The 15,322-nt window shown below is 48.5% G+C and overlaps 2 protein-coding genes across 2 annotated transcripts in view; one reads left to right on the top strand and one right to left on the bottom strand.

Moving 5' to 3' along the window:
* Window positions 1-13,274, top strand: part of KCTD10 (potassium channel tetramerization domain containing 10) — a 27,178-nt gene extending 13,904 nt beyond the window's left edge. Inside the window, exons 3-7 of the mRNA XM_014867759.3 lie at window positions 1,208-1,377; window positions 4,032-4,118; window positions 4,434-4,486; window positions 6,099-6,294; window positions 10,398-13,274. Coding sequence (XP_014723245.2) covers window positions 1,208-1,377; window positions 4,032-4,118; window positions 4,434-4,486; window positions 6,099-6,294; window positions 10,398-10,622 — 731 coding nt within the window. The 3' untranslated portion in view covers window positions 10,623-13,274. The remainder of the gene's footprint in view (window positions 1-1,207; window positions 1,378-4,031; window positions 4,119-4,433; window positions 4,487-6,098; window positions 6,295-10,397) is intronic.
* MYO1H (myosin IH) overlaps window positions 12,984-15,322 on the bottom strand; it is a 45,543-nt gene continuing 43,204 nt past the window's right edge. Inside the window, exon 29 of the mRNA XM_070516809.1 lies at window positions 12,984-15,322. Within this exon, the coding sequence (XP_070372910.1) occupies window positions 15,193-15,322 (130 nt within the window). The 3' untranslated portion in view covers window positions 12,984-15,192.

Genomic DNA, 15,322 nt, shown 5'->3' with positions numbered 1-15,322 from the left:
CAGTGGTGGTAGGGTGGAAACGTGGCCCTTCTCCCACGCTGTGAGCAAAGGGAGTGGGAAAGCGGGGTGTAAAATTACTGATTCCTCTTTAAACCTCCTAACCGCCCTGGGAGTGGGTGCGGTCTCCCTGTGATGTGTGGCGGGAGACCCGGGAAGCCCCCTGCCTGGGCCGCCCTGCTGCTCGGGGAGGCTGGGTCTTCCCCGGCTGTCTGGCCACTTTCTTGTGTTTCATGTTTTCTGTGGGGACATACTTGGTCTTTGTTCCATTCCTGCCTCCCTTTTGCTCCCATCTTCTCTTCCCAGCTCCAGTCCTGTTTCTTCCTCTAAATGCTATTCCCAGGGACGTTTGCATTTCAGTAGAGGAATTTTGAAACCCTGTGGGATCTCTAGTGGAGGAATAGGCCATGCTGAGACTGGAGAGGACTGGAGAAGCTGAAGAGGCGCCTTTCTGGCCCCCACCCCCAAGAATTTTCCACCGTGCCTGGTTCTCAATAGCAGCTGAGATGTTTTTCTGTATTTAGTAAAAGTAAGGGCCATCTGCCCATGGTAGACCAAACTTCTTGAGGGCAGGGTCTGTCTCCATTTTCTCTCTGATTGCTGTCATTAGCCCATAAGTGCTTGTTTGGGGAGTTATGGGAACTTCCCATCTATAGCTGGCGATGCTAGTGAGTGTCTGGAGGTCAGGTCACCCTTGGGAGCCAGAGGTCGCAGTCTGCGGGAGTGAGCCTCTGCTTCCTTAGAGATGGCTTTATTTGGGAGTGTGAAAAAAGTGTTGTAGAAAGAGGGAGTAGATATTTTTCCCCCAGGAGCCTTTCCCCTATTGTTGGGGTGTGGTTATTTGGACCCATTTTCTCCAGATGTGGTGCACTAGGCCCCTCTTGGGATATACTTGTCTAAGGGGTTTCTGAGGGTACTTTAGAAAGATGCTCTTAGGCCTCAGGGGCCCTAGCGCCCAAAAGAGCTTCAGACCAGAGTCCAGAGTGTGGTTGTCTCCAGCCAGGAGCGCCTGGAGGCTGTGGCCCTGCTGCCCTGGCAGGGCTTGGTCAGCCCTTTGCTGGTAGCTAGTCAGGTGGGGCCGCAACCCTCTCTGGTCCTGCTTTCCCCTGGGAGGTGGAAGGAGTCAAGAGACACCTCAGTTCTCCTCAGTGCCTTCCAAGAGAGGAATGCACTCCTAACCAGCTCCTCCCTTCCCCTTCCTTCCACACAGGCTGGATCCTCATTGACCGATGTGGGAAGCACTTTGGTACGATACTTAACTACCTTCGTGATGGGGCGGTCCCCTTGCCTGAGAGCCGCCGGGAGATCGAGGAGCTGCTGGCAGAAGCCAAGTACTACCTGGTCCAGGGCCTGGTGGAAGAGTGCCAGGCAGCCCTACAAGTAGGCATCATTCTTTCCTCCGTAAGGGTGGGGAGGCACAGACCCACCTGCCTTCCTCATCTTCCCCCTCTGCAAAATGGGAGCAGTTCCTACCTCACTGAGATGCTGGGAGAGTTAATGAGTTAACCCTGGAGCCTCTCCCCTTTGGTCAGAGTGACCTCTGAGAGGCTTCCCTCTAAGGCTTAGGCCACCTAATTACTCTCTGGAGTATTTTAGTCCCCATGGTGTTGGGTCGTATGTACCTTGCAACCGTCAGTACTGAGCCATGGGGTGTATGACTTGATCAGTTTTCTGGACCCATCTTGGGACTTGTTCTCACCGCACAGGTCATTGTTGAGAGCCCAGCACAATCTCTACAGACAGATACCCCTCACTCCTCAGCTGGACCTGGGGCAGGACCACTGGGGTCAAGTCGAGTGCTAGTAAAATCCCTACAAAACCAAAACACTTCTAGACGGAGCATCCATTTATTCCAAGTGGAGTTCGGACATGGCAGAGAGTCAGAAGAGTGTCTTCAGGTGGCCATAGGAATCGCATTTTGTGTCTATGAGGCTCTTGTTTGTGCCTCGTCCGAGCCACATCTGTCTGGCTCTCTCCTGGAGCAGTACCCGTGATGCCCAGCTCCTTGAGGACAGTTATTTCCACCCACCACCTCTGCCTTGAGAGTGTGGACTCGCTGTAAATCTAACTGGATGTTGTAGCCTTGCCTTGATTATTTTTATTCCATTTTTTTGTTTATTAAAGCACTGCGTGTACATCATTTAAGAAGTCACGTGGTGTTGCAAGGTTGATGTCAGTAACAGCGCTATATGCCCCCCACCCACCCCCACCCCTGAGGCAGCTTCTTTTAATTCTTTCAGCAATTCTCTTTGCTTTCATATTTCTTGTGTTGCTATTTATTGACATTTAAGTTTTCAACGTTATCTACTGGCATTACTATAGAAAATTAAAATTTAGCTCATGAACCACCCCCACCCCCAACCACTACTGAACTTACGTACACATATTCCTTCTCCTGTCTCCTAATATGGTTTATCACGGTTTTGGTTAAATCAGTATTCAGAGTTTACATTGTGATGTTTAAATATTGTGCAGAGTTGAGCCACAGGCTATACAATGATTATTTTCTTTCTCTTGTAACTTCTCAGTTTGCCAGAGTTAGTGATTGCTTCCTTGTTTTGTTTGCTTGGTTTTCTAAGAACATATCCCTAATTCAGCCCTAAGTTCTCAGAACGGTCAGTCTCCTGTTGGTATGCTCAGACCCATAGAGAATCTGTTTCATCTTTGTCTTGGCAGGGAGACGTGCCCCCTGGGTTCCCTTTCTGTGGTTTCTCTTAGTCTGAGTTCAACGTTAGGACTGACCTCTTCCTAGTTCCTGTCTCTTTTATCTTTCTGTTCTACTTTCTCGGAGGGTTTTTTCAGTTTTGTCTTTTCAACTCTTCCCTTGAATTTTTCAGTTCTGCTATCTTATTTCTAATTTCCAAGAGCCTTTTCTTGTCTTCTGAGTGTTCTTTTTTATACAGCATGCTGATCTTGTTTCATAGGATGCCATATCTGCTCTCATCTGTCTGATGATGCTATTGGAAGTTTTCTTTCTGCTCCCTACATCGTCTCTCTCCTTGCCTTACTTTTTCTGTCTGTTTTAGTTTCGGTCTCATGTTTGAGAGGCTTTCCACGTATAATCTGATGATCCTTCGTCTGCTGAAATTTAAGAGCAAGGCGCTGAAGAGCTGATAGTGCGTGGGTGGTCCTGTTGTCCAGTGGGCCTCAGTCGTGATGACTTGTTCAGCAGGAACCCCAATGTCAGAATCTCTAAGCCTTTTTTTAGACAGGCAGTTCCCTGCAGAGAAATCCTCCACTCTCTCGCCTGGTGGGTGTAAGCCTGACTGCCGCCTGCTGAGATCTGAGCAGGGGAAGGGCTGGGCATGGGGGAGGTCACCGTTTAGTGTGTAGACCGGTCACTTAATTTCCTTGTGTTCAGAATAGCAACTCAACTCTGTCCTCTCTTGCACAAACCACTCCAGGAAAGTGAATCTTTCTTCTGCCCGACTGGGGAAGGGGGTCCATCTGGGGGGCTCAGTGGTGCTTCTGCCCACCAGCGAGCAATCCTCCGCTCTTGCCCTGTGCCCAGCCTTCAGAGCTGGTCTCGGCGGAGTCTCTAGGAGTCTTGCCCATCTGCTGACTTGGGTTTCAGCTTTCTCCTTCCCCTTGGTTATCACTGCTGTCATCTGCTTTCCAGCCCTGAATTTTTGACATCTTGTCTGCAGACCTCACTTGCCCTGTTCTTTCTCTCCTTATGGACTTGGGCCTTTATTATTGCTCTGCAGTCTTTGTAGTGGGGTTTTAGGAGCTTTGGATTCAATCACGTTCACCTGCCGCGTTTCGGGTTTACTTTTGAGTGGCTTCCTGGGCTGTGGAAATGTGTCATCATTTTTAGTACTCACTGAGCACCCTGGCATATGACAGCCCTGGCCGGAGAGCAGCCTTCCTGGAGAACCTGACGCTCGGTCCTCCCCTAATTCACTGGAGGAATCCTCCTCTCCCAGGCACGGCTGCCCCATTTCCCCTCACCAGCCTGTCTTTGCCCAGCAGCTTGGCTTAAATTATCCAATGCTGCCAGGCCCCGTAGGCTGAAATGTATTTTGTTCCCGCAGAACAAAGATGCTTACGAGCCTTTCTGCAAAGTTCCTGTCATCACCTCATCCAAGGAAGAACAGAAACTTATAGCGACTTCCAATAAGGTAAGCCAGAGGCTCCCTTGTGGCTTTCTGCTGCTACCAGAAATGATGGGGTTTCTTCTGAATAAGTTCTTCTTCTGAGTAAGTCCTGTGTACTTGCCTGAGCATGGCCTGAGAAGGGGTTAAGAATGGGAACCTACAGGTCATGCTGTGTTCCCCTGGCTATTGGGTCGTGCCATCTCCAGGCCCACTCCAGCCGGCAAGTCCACTTGTCTGCCTCTTCAGCCTGGGGGCAGGGCCCCAGCCCTGTGGGGAGCCAGTGGGTCATCGCACCTGCACTTGAAGTAACTCTCTTCTTCTCTCTTAAAACAACCACAGCCAGCCGTGAAGTTGCTCTACAACAGAAGCAACAACAAATACTCATATACCAGGTAAGCGTCAGCCGGAAAAGACACCTGCACTGTCTGGAGGAGCTGCTCACCCCAGCCGGGCCCAGCTCCGCTCGTTCCCTTCAGATGAGGGTGGCCCTTCTGCACCTCTGGGATGCCCAGATAGATAGATTGACTGCTAGATGGATAGCTAGCTAGCTTTGAGATGTCATTCACACGCACCATAAAATGCCCTTTTAAAGTATACAACTCAGCATACTAAAGGCAGCTAGAGGAGTCTTTTTTTGAGGGTCACTGGTTTTACAGAGTTGTGCAACCATCACTACTTACCTAGTTTTAGAACGTTTTTATCACCCCGAAAAGAAACCTTGTGCCCGTTAGCAGTTACTCCCCATTTCCCTTCAGCTCCTTCCCCCTACCTCTAAGCCCTAGGCAACCACTATTTTCCTTTCTGTTGCTATGGATTTGTCTACTCTGGACATTTCATATACCGTAGTCCCCCCTTATCCACGGAGGGTACGTTCCAAGACCCCTAGTGGATGCCTGAAACTGCAGATAGTCCAGATGCTGTATATGCTAGGTTTTTTCCTGTGCAGCACAGTACGGGTATGCTGGATAAGGGGTGAGTCATGTCCCAGGCGGGACAGAGCAGGGTGATGTGTGATTTTATCACGCTACTCAGAGCAGCACACAATTTAAAACTTATGAGTTGTTTATTTCTGGAATTTTCCATTTAATATTTTTAGACCACAGGTGACTGGGTTACTTAAACTGCAGAAGGTGAAACTGTGGATGAGGGGGACTACTGTAAATGGAATCATATTATGTGGCCTTCTGTGGCTGACTTCTTTCACTCAGCGTAATGTTTTCAAGGTTCATCCATGTTGTGGCACGTGTCAGTACTCCATTCCTTTTTATGGCTGAGTAATATTCCATTGTGTGGATAAGACCACATTGTGTTTATCCATTCATCAGTTGATGGACATTTGAGTTGTTTCTACTTTTTGGCTCTTATGGATAATGCTTCTGTGAACATTGGTTTACATGTTTTGTGCAGACGTATGTTTTCACTTCTCTTGGGTCAATACCTAGGAGTAGAATTGCTGGGTCCCATGGCAACTCTAGGTTTAGTCACTGAAGAGCTGCCAGACTGTTTTCCAAAGTGGCTGCACCATTTTACATTCCCCCAGCAATATGTGCAAGTTTCTAGAATGCCTTATGGCTCTGGGAACATGTGGCTCTCAGTCAGGAACTTGAGGCATGTAGGGGGATTTGATGGGGTTACTCAAGACCCGTAAACTGGCCGAGGATAAAAAGTCCCGCTTGGGCAGTTCCACTCTGCCACTCCTGTGGCGTGGAGCCCCGTGTTGCTGCCCTGGCGCCCTGTGCCCGCAGGCCCAGTGTCTCAGCGTCCGTTTCCGGCTGTTGCAGAGCGCCGCTTTAGCCATGCTGGCTAGGAGCACAGGCCCAGCAGAGAGAGCTACCTTTTGTTTTGGCCTCAGGCCCTTAATTTCCTTCTTTGCACAGCGGGGACTGTACGTGCCTTTCTCTTGGAATTATCGTGAGGTTGAAATGCGATAGTGGAGATAACGGGCCCAGCGAGTGGTGGCAGTTACCACCAGCTGTGGTCACCTTATCAAATGCTCTTTTGCAGCAATTCTGACGACAATATGTTGAAAAACATCGAACTGTTTGATAAGCTGTCTCTGCGCTTCAACGGAAGGGTCCTCTTCATAAAGGATGTCATTGGGGACGAAATCTGCTGCTGGTCCTTTTACGGCCAGGGCCGCAAGATTGCCGAAGTCTGTTGTACCTCCATTGTCTACGCCACTGAGAAGAAACAGACCAAGGTAAGGGCTTCGAACGCATGGTTCTGAGTGGCCAGTCTGAATATGTACTTGTACAACTTCCCTTTCCACTTGAGCAAAATAAACTTGAAGAGGGAAAGGCTCTAAAAATGTTTTCCTTGACTCGTGGTTGCGTAATCAGTGTTAAAATATTCATTATCTTTTGGGCCCTGGAAAGATCCAAATGTATGTCTTAGAGAAACAGAATTGTTTTTCCTTTCTGACACTCTGCAAGTAGAGACAGTCATACTGCACCTAAGTCCCTTTGCCGTAAATGTTGATTCAGACATATCCTTATGCCTGTGTGCACCTCACTGCCAGCGTTCGCTCCTCCTGTCGTCAGGGATCAAACACTGCCTGTATAGTTCCTTGCCCTCCACCACACAGCATCCTTTCCCACCAGCATGGCTCCAGTCTCCTTCTCTCATCAGAGGAATGGCGCTACCTTCAGGGTCTTGGCCTTGGCTTCCTAGTCATGACCTACTACTTATTTGCCATCTGTCTGTCCTCTCACCCACTGATCGGGAGCAGCCCCCAACCCTCACCGGCCTGCGTGGCATCCCTTAGCTCCCAGCCTTGTGGGCTTTCTTCCAAGCACACGACTCCCTGACCGATCTGGACTCTGGACCCATTTTTATATCATCCCCTCCAAACCAAGAGACTTGGCCTCTCCCTTGACTGCTGTCGCTGTGCTGTCCTGCAAAGATAGGCCACACTGCAGGTGCTATTGGTAATCTTGTCCACTATCAGTTGAACTTCACTCCCTTTAAGTGCTCTGCTTGCCTACCCTCCCTGGGCTATGCGACTGGGCTTTCTCTCTCTCTCTTTTTTTTTAAATCATACCATACATTCTGTCATTTCCTTCTCAACCTATTTAAGGGAAATCTCATGAACAGGAACATGCAGTAGGTCTGCCAAGGGCCAATTTTCATGCCTCTGGTCACCTTTCTACAAGCCTGCTCAGGTTATTACTGTCATTGCTGCTCCATCTCCAGGAGCACACAGTTCTGGGGGATTCTGGAGCTGGCCTCAGAAGCAAAAAGCAAATGTGAGAAAAATCACACCACAAAGTAGAAACCAGAGTTGTGGGATTTTTTTCTTAAATATATTTTTTCCTTACTATTCAGAATATATCCTAAAAGATACATATTGTTTCAGGGTAGCCAAGAAGGGAAAAAAACTGAGATCCTTTTTTCCTTCGTAGACATCTGGGGGACCAGAATCGTTTGCTCCTCTTGCTGCATCTGCAGGACACACGCTCTTCTCTCCTGTGAGCTTACTTTTAGGGCTGTAAATTCTACCTGTAACTAGACTTCCCACTTTGTCATGCCTTGATCTTTTTTTTTTCCCCCCATATACATGGGTTACCTCTGCCCTTGGATATTAAAAGGATGATCATCAGATTGATTAAGCTTTAAAATATTGACTTCACATTTCCAGAGCTCAGGAGGAGCAAAGAGACCACGTGGTCTGGTCCCACCCGTTTAGAGATTAGCGGCCGGGTTCCAGAGCGAGCCTGTACTTGTGTTTGTGAGGCTGATTGGTGGTAGGGCCAGGACCCCTCCCCATGGCTCCCTTTGCTCTGCCATCCTGTCCCCAAGGCCTCCTCCTTTATCCAGGGGAAGCATGTGACTTTGGCTTTCCAAGGAGTTGGTGTTGGGGACGGCTACTCCTACAGGAACAGGTTCCTCCTTCATCTCACCCAAACCTCTGGGAGCTTTGCTTTGGAGCCAACACTCGTGTTTTGGTGTCTCAAGTAACTGTACAGATACTCCATTTGGGGTTTTGTTTTACATAATTGCTATCTTACCTTCCTTGGCACAGCATTCTAAGTGCTTTATTATTTCTTTTCATCATTATGTAACTTTTTTGTGGTTAAGTTGGAAAAGGTATGACTTGCTGAAATTAAGCAGATGTTTAATATGTCCATTGTCCATTTGGTTCTTAATTCTGACTCACTGAGGGCTAGGTGATAATTAAGCACAGAATCTGCCCCTCGTTGGTCTGTTTTTGTTCTGTTGCTCAGATTGATCGCTTCTGTTGACCTGTCTTCAAGTTCACAGACTCTGTCCTCTATCATCTCCGTTCTGTTGTTGAGGCCCTTTCAGCAAGTTGGTTTGTGTGTGTGTGTGTGTGTGTGTGTGTGTTGGTTATTGTACTTTTCAGTTCTACAACTTTCCCTTGGTTCTTCTCTCTATCCTCTTTCTCCTTGCTGAGACTTCCTATAATTGCATTTGCTTTAAGAGTGTTCACCCTTACTTGTTGCAACATTTTTATAGCAGCTGCTTTCAGGTCTTTGTCAGATAATTCCAGCATCTTGTGTCATCTTGGCTTTGGCATCCGTTGATTATCTTTTCCCTCAGGAGTTGAGATTTTCCTGGTTCTTGGTACGTGAGAAGTTTTTAATTGTATCCTGGACATTTGGAATGTTGTAGGACTCTAGGGCTTGTTTAAATCCTAAGAAGAATATTGATATTTTTGCTTTAACAGGCAATTGACCCAGCTGGCTTCAGCCCAACCGGCTTTCTGTGGGTGGTAGTTCCGACAATCGAGTTTGCAAAGCCTTCAGATCTGTGCTGTGCTCTGGGCCAGTCTGTGTCCTGGGTAGCGGTCTCGCCCATTGCTCAGTTCTTGAAGTCTCTGCATGCTGCTGAGCGTCAGATCACAACTTGGGGTGAGCCTAGGAGTTCATGCACAGCCTCGAGAAGCTGTTTTCCTACCTCTTAGTCTTCTCGGTATTTTCCGTTTCCCTGGGCTCTCCTTTTTCAGTCATCTGGCCAGAAAGCTGGGACTTTGGTTACCCCGCTCTGCCACATACTTCTTGTGACTTTGCCTGTATCTGGAGCCAAGCGGCATGAAGATAGAGAAAAACAGGAGCAGGGATTCACCCACCCCGTTGAGACCACAGCTCTTGTAATGAGAAGGTTCCCTCCCTCAGCGTTTGGACCCCCACAGGCTCCGGTTGCTGCCTTGGCCCTTGCTGCCGCGAGATTGCTCGGGGGCTGAGGTGCAAGAAAACAGCAAAAGGAAAAAGAAAGAAAAACAGGGAACTTGCCTGACACTGCATGTTGGGGGACTCTAGCTTCCCCTGGGGCATTCTCTGTCCAGGTACCCATTTCAGGCCTACGGGCAGGGTGGAGCTCAGGCTGGGGGATACTGGCGGGGGCGGGGGGAGGGAGCGGAGAACAGTAAGCTCACTGCTGGTTTGGTATTTCTGCAAGGTCTGGTCTTTCCTCCCAGTCTGCCTGCGACTGTTTACGTTTCAGAGTCCTCAGTCAGCTGCTGTGCACACTCTCTCCTGGTTTTGTAGCCTCCGTGGGGAAGTCGGGGCAGGGTGTGCTCACTCCCATTTCTTCCGAACCCCAGAACCCTGCCCTTGAAAGCAGAGTCTCTACTCTGGGAGTCAGGTGCCCGGGACCCCTTGTGCGGCCCTCCTCTCGTTCATGGGGCCTAAGCCCCAAGGCAGCAAGCAGACACTGTGCTTTACCAAGAAGGAGCGATCCTGTCCATTTCAGGAAGGTCCTCAGCTGGTCCCTGTTCAAAAGTATACTGCTTTAAAGGCTGCTTTGCGGTGTGGATGGCTCGTGTGCAAGCTTTGTTTGTTATGTTAGTAGCAGCATGCCGGAAATGACGTTAAACATCCATCAGTGTGAACTGGTTAATTGCATTGTCACATTCTTTATAATTCCTTGATGGGGAATGATCTCCAAGTTAAGTTTTGGAAAAGAGGAAAGTGCAGAAGAGTTTGTGTGTTGGGCCACCTTTTCTGTTTTACAGAATGTGAGTATATATGTATATAGTGTGTGAATATATATATTTATATGTGTAAATATATATATTTATCCCTCAGAGAGGGCAAGATGATGAGAAGCATTGCCTTCAGGAAGGGACACTTACTTCACTGTATCACTTTTGTCTCTTGCGAATTTAGCACCTTGTGTAAGTGTTGCTTATTGAAAATAACAACTACTGTAAAAATAATAATGACAGTTTTATTGGGCCTGATTTAGCGGGATGGCCCTGCTCGGAAGTACTGGGTGGCGGCAGAGGTTGTGGAGTGTGTGTGTGATGCTAACTTATCTGCCCTGTATTTTGTGGGGACACAGGTGGAATTCCCTGAAGCCCGGATTTATGAGGAGACCCTGAATATTTTGCTGTATGAGGCCCAGGATGGCCGGGGACCTGACAATGCCCTCCTGGAGGCCACAGGTGGGGCGGCTGGTCGCTCCCACCACCTGGACGAGGATGAGGAGCGGGAACGGGAGCGGATCGAGCGCGTGCGGCGGATCCACATCAAGCGCCCAGATGACCGGGCCCACCTCCACCAGTGAGCAGGCAAGCGGAGCCAAGCCGCTGGCCCTCCCTCCCCCTCCCCGCTCCACACTCAGATCCTGTCCCGGCTCCTGGGCCCCTCCACTTCCCCCGGAGTCTGGAGATACTTTTCTAACAAACCAGATGATTGTTTTGATGTTTCTCAACAAGGTGATGGATTGTCTTGGCCCAGGTGAATGCACCCCTGTTGTTGAACACGTCCAAGGTCGCTACTTTCCGTGAGAAGCCGAGAAGCCTTGGAGCCAGGCTCTCCTGGTTCTCAGAGGAAAAGTATGAATGGGTGTGAAGTGTACGTGAGAACTTTTATTTCAGTATTTATTTTTGTGGGTGTTGACTACCTATTTGAGCTTCTTGGGTGGCGTGCCCTCCAGGGTTTAGTTTGACAGCTCCAAGAGGGATCCCGCAGTTGGTGGCCACCAGAGGTGTGTGTGAGCTCCCTGTTTCCTAGCCCTCCCGCCCAGCACACTGGCTCCCAGTTCCTGTGCGCCAGACGGGGCCCAAGCCCCACAGCTTTGCTCGCAGTGCCTTCTGCCACAGGATTTCGCACCCATAGCTTCTTAGTAAATTGCAGCTTGTAGCAGTGGAGATGGGGCCTCATGAGCTTCGTGCCTCTAAGTTGTTCCTAATGTAGCTCCAGATGCCCAGCTCTGTTTAAGGGGCAGGCCTGTTGCCACCTTGCGTGGGCCTGTGGTCTGGTGTTTGTTGGGACCCCGCATCTCGGGCTCAGAGAAGAGCTGTCTCCGGCAGCCAGTGCTCTGCTCTGTTCTGGGCCCCTTCTACTTGCTCTCCTTGCTGAGCCACTCCATTCCAGGAAGGCCATGTGGCCTGGTAACAGGCAAACTGCTGCTCCGTGATCCATTCCTTCCTCCTCGGCCTTCTTCCCTGTTAAGCTAGACTTGCTGCCACAAGCGGATGCCCTACCTTTTGCTCAGAAATTAAATGTGGCCCCAGGTTCTCTGTCCTCTGAGCCTGGTGTCCACTCACACCAGCAGCCCCAGGGCAGCTCACCCGTCTCAGGACAGCCATCACCTGGGAGCTCCCCTTCAAGTCTTTGCCTCTGAGTTTTACACGGTAGGGAGTGGCCACCAGTGCACAGGTCCTCTTGGGCCCAGTTAGTGTCCACGTTCATGTGTGTTAAGGGGATGTGTGTGACTGTTGATGGGGATGTGTGCTTGTGGGCACAGGCGGCCCACGCCGGAGCCCGGCTGTCTGCCTGGCGCTTGTGTCCGATGGATGTCTCGGTTACTACCTCCCTGTCTCCTCTGCACCCAGAAGGGACAGAAGTGAGTTGTGACTGATAATGGTGGTTGAGACTAGACTAGGTAGAGTAGTTCAAGGAGATGCGGATGTGTAGAAGGGAATGGATGGGTTTTGTCTGCTTTTCAAGGGAAACGTTACCGTCTTATACCAAAGGTATTCACGTGGGCAGCCTTTGACACAGTGTATTCCAAAAAACGAGTTTATATTTTGAAATGGTTTTTACAGCTTGGACTTTGTACGTACTGCCCTACTTGTGACAGTGTCTGCCTTTCTTTTGTATCCAGCAGCAAAGCCCACAATAAAACGTTAAAACAATCATGGCGGAACCTAAAAATCATGTATCGGGTAGCTGCTTTTTAAACCGTGTGCGGGAAACTTTCATGTCAGGCCATTTGGCTTTCGTTAAGTGCTGAGAAAGGAGGGGCTTAAAAATAACGTCTCGTAAATATTTTATACTGTTTAAGTTGTAAACACCAACCCTGCCGTTTGGGTTGAACTTTTTTAGAAAGTTAAAGTGAATGTCAGTTCTGATGTTTTCTGTAGGAATGGAAAAGCCATCATATAAATACTGTTTTTTAAATGTGTATGTGAAAAGTAAGTTTGTAGAATGATTTGTTTGGGCTCCTACACCTTATTACCTAATGTTTCTGGCAGTTTGTTTACTTTCACTTTTCCTCCGACTTTGCATTTGTAGTTTTGAATCTTTGCTCCCCTGGGCTGTGAGCAGATTCATAAGACATTCCCCAGTGAATGCAGCGACTGTTAGCTGCATCTAGCCGTGAGCTGACAGAGTGGTGGCTGGGCCAAGCTCTGTTATCCAGGATAGTCTACAAAGAACTGATTTTTCTTATGCTAGCACTAAGGGCAAACAAAAGTCAATATTTATATTTAAGAACCATGCAAGTAAAACACTGGTGTAAGATTTGGTAAAGAGTTCAGTTTATTACATCGGAATAGCTTACAGTTTTTTAAAAAGTGGATCAGCGTTTGGTCCCTTGTAATTGAGTTCAGTATTTTTCAAATTCGCCCTCTGATTGTGGTGACTGGGGGCTGGTACCCGAGGCAGTTCCTGGCACAGCCTCTTCCGGGGCCTCGTGCAGTGGATTAGGGGGTTAATCGCTATGCAGGCACCCCCGCCCTCAATTAGGAGTGTTCACCTGTACCTTACAGCAGCTGTTCAGACCTAAGTGTGACCGACACTCAGCCCTTCCTCCAGAGTGTGTGCTATCTTTAGGGCTCCACCCGAGTCACTGTAACACATCTCTGCATCACTAACCTTTCCATCTCTCTGTGCTATGAAAAAAATGCTATAAATTTTAGAAGTAGTCGCTGTATGTTGTACAAGCGTTTGTGGACATATGTAAAATAAAAGTTACATAATCCCATTTAAATCTGTTTTCTGGATCTTTTCAGAAACGCCCAGCACAATCGAGCCCCTGAACTGAGTTGCAGTTTACAGCAAAGAGAACAAGGCAGAGATCCTACATTCCACTTTATCACCTTAAAGTTGCTCAGGGCGGAAGAGAGGAGTCATTTCTCGGTAGTGTTTGAACTTGAACCCCAAAAGGAAGTCTTGGGCGGGAATGCCGCCTGGGCTTGTGAACAAGCAGAATGGGTCGGCTGGTGTTGCCACCGATTTACTATTGGGGAGGTGGGGCAGATAGATCTTACCATCTGGACTGAAGAGCCTTTCAGAAATGCTAAGGAATTGGATGTGTTTCTAAGTTCCATTTATTTAGCACAAAATTCAAATTTTGCAGCTTTATGAAATTTCGTGTACTCACTCTCAGACCATACATAATACTTCACTGTGGCTCGGGGCCAGCTTGATAAGGGTGGAGAGCCTGTTGCCCACCCTGTGATGACATGTTCAAGCACCCATCGAGTGGAGGTCCTTTGGGGAAGTTTAAAACCACTCCCTTAAGTGACTTGAGGTTGGCTCCCTGAGGAGGACATTTTGATTGAGTGCCACAGGGCACCTGGGAAGCTGGGGTCGGGCTTTGGCATAGATGCCGCTCCGCTTCTTCCCGTGTGACCCTGCTCCTAGAGCTGCTGTAACCTTTCCTTGAAGGAGTAGCTAACTGGATCACATTCCCGCTTCCTGGGTGCTTTCCTCAGCCGGAGAAGAAATGGTGATGGGAGAGGTCAGTGTCATCCTCTATCAGGACGGCATGCGGACCGACACCTGGGGGAGAGTCCACGCTTAGGCTTAGAGGCGTGTCTCATGTCGCCTCACTTGTGAGGATGCAGCGGTCACCCCACTGTCAGCATCATGGAGGTGGGTGTGAACGAGCTGCGAGAAGCCAACCCACCTCCCACACCATCTCCTGCCCCACCCCCCACAAGACAAGCTGCATCGAGAAACAGGCTCACTGAGGCCTGTTAGCATCTTCAGCCCAAGCTGGTCAGGCAGGAAGATAGCCTGTGTGATTCCAAAAGAGAGAGACACATAGGGGTGTAAAGTTTTTAAGACAACACGTAAACTGAAAGATCACCTTATAGTTTACAATCAGAGTAATGCTTAAATATTTTAACTTGTCTCTGAAGGAGGTAATTGTGTGTAGGGACAATTATGTTATACCAGACATCTGTGTACTACCTACATCCACAAAGCAATTTCGTAGTTAAATGTATATAAATTTAAATGTGTCCGAGACATTCCATGTTGATAGACTATTTTCTAATTAGTTTGTTATCAAGTAATGAATACTCGATATATATACAAAATACGTGTTAAAGATTCAGCCCTTGGCTTTTAGTATGTCATTTCCCAGCAAAAGCAGATCTAGACAAGCTCTGTGTCCTACTTGCCAGGGAGGGCAGATCCCGAGCACTCAGGCTCCACTTCTTCGTAAGACACAGTGGTCCCCAAGCCTCTCTGCTCCTTAGACCTGCGATGGCTTACTTTCCAAGCCCGCGGCCCCAGCCCAGCCGATCACACCACAGTCTGGGAGTGAGACACCAGACGTATTTTTTGAAGCTCGCCTGGAGATTCCAAGCTGGAGACGAGCTTGAGAACCAGTGACAGAAGGCATAAGGCCTTCGCCGTCCAGTGAGAAGTTGGGCTTCAACATTTAAAGCTGAGAAGTATTTAATGACACTGACGATGAGGTACGGTAGGGAAACTTGGCTTTTTCCCTTTCCTCAGTGTTCGAATCTAAGCCTCCACTATCCATTCTTCCCCGTATTTTAGATGGAGAATCAGGAATAGAGGGGGACAGGAACTAGCTTCTGATTCCATGATTCCAGTCAATCAAGAGAAAGACTAAAATGGGTAGAATTTTAATCTATATTCTCATCTACAACTGCTTACCTCGGTCCCCAAACCCAGCCACTCACCACTGTTAACTGTCCATTTTTATCTTTATAGATTTGTTCTTCTGGTCCAGTGTCGAAAACTATTGTACCTTCTTTTCCAGGACTGATATAAAACTGTAAA

Source organism: Equus asinus, chromosome 8 (genome assembly GCF_041296235.1).
Source record: "Equus asinus isolate D_3611 breed Donkey chromosome 8, EquAss-T2T_v2, whole genome shotgun sequence".
Classification (NCBI taxonomy): Eukaryota; Metazoa; Chordata; class Mammalia; order Perissodactyla; family Equidae; genus Equus; species Equus asinus.
This window is presented reverse-complemented; position numbering and strand designations above follow the sequence as displayed.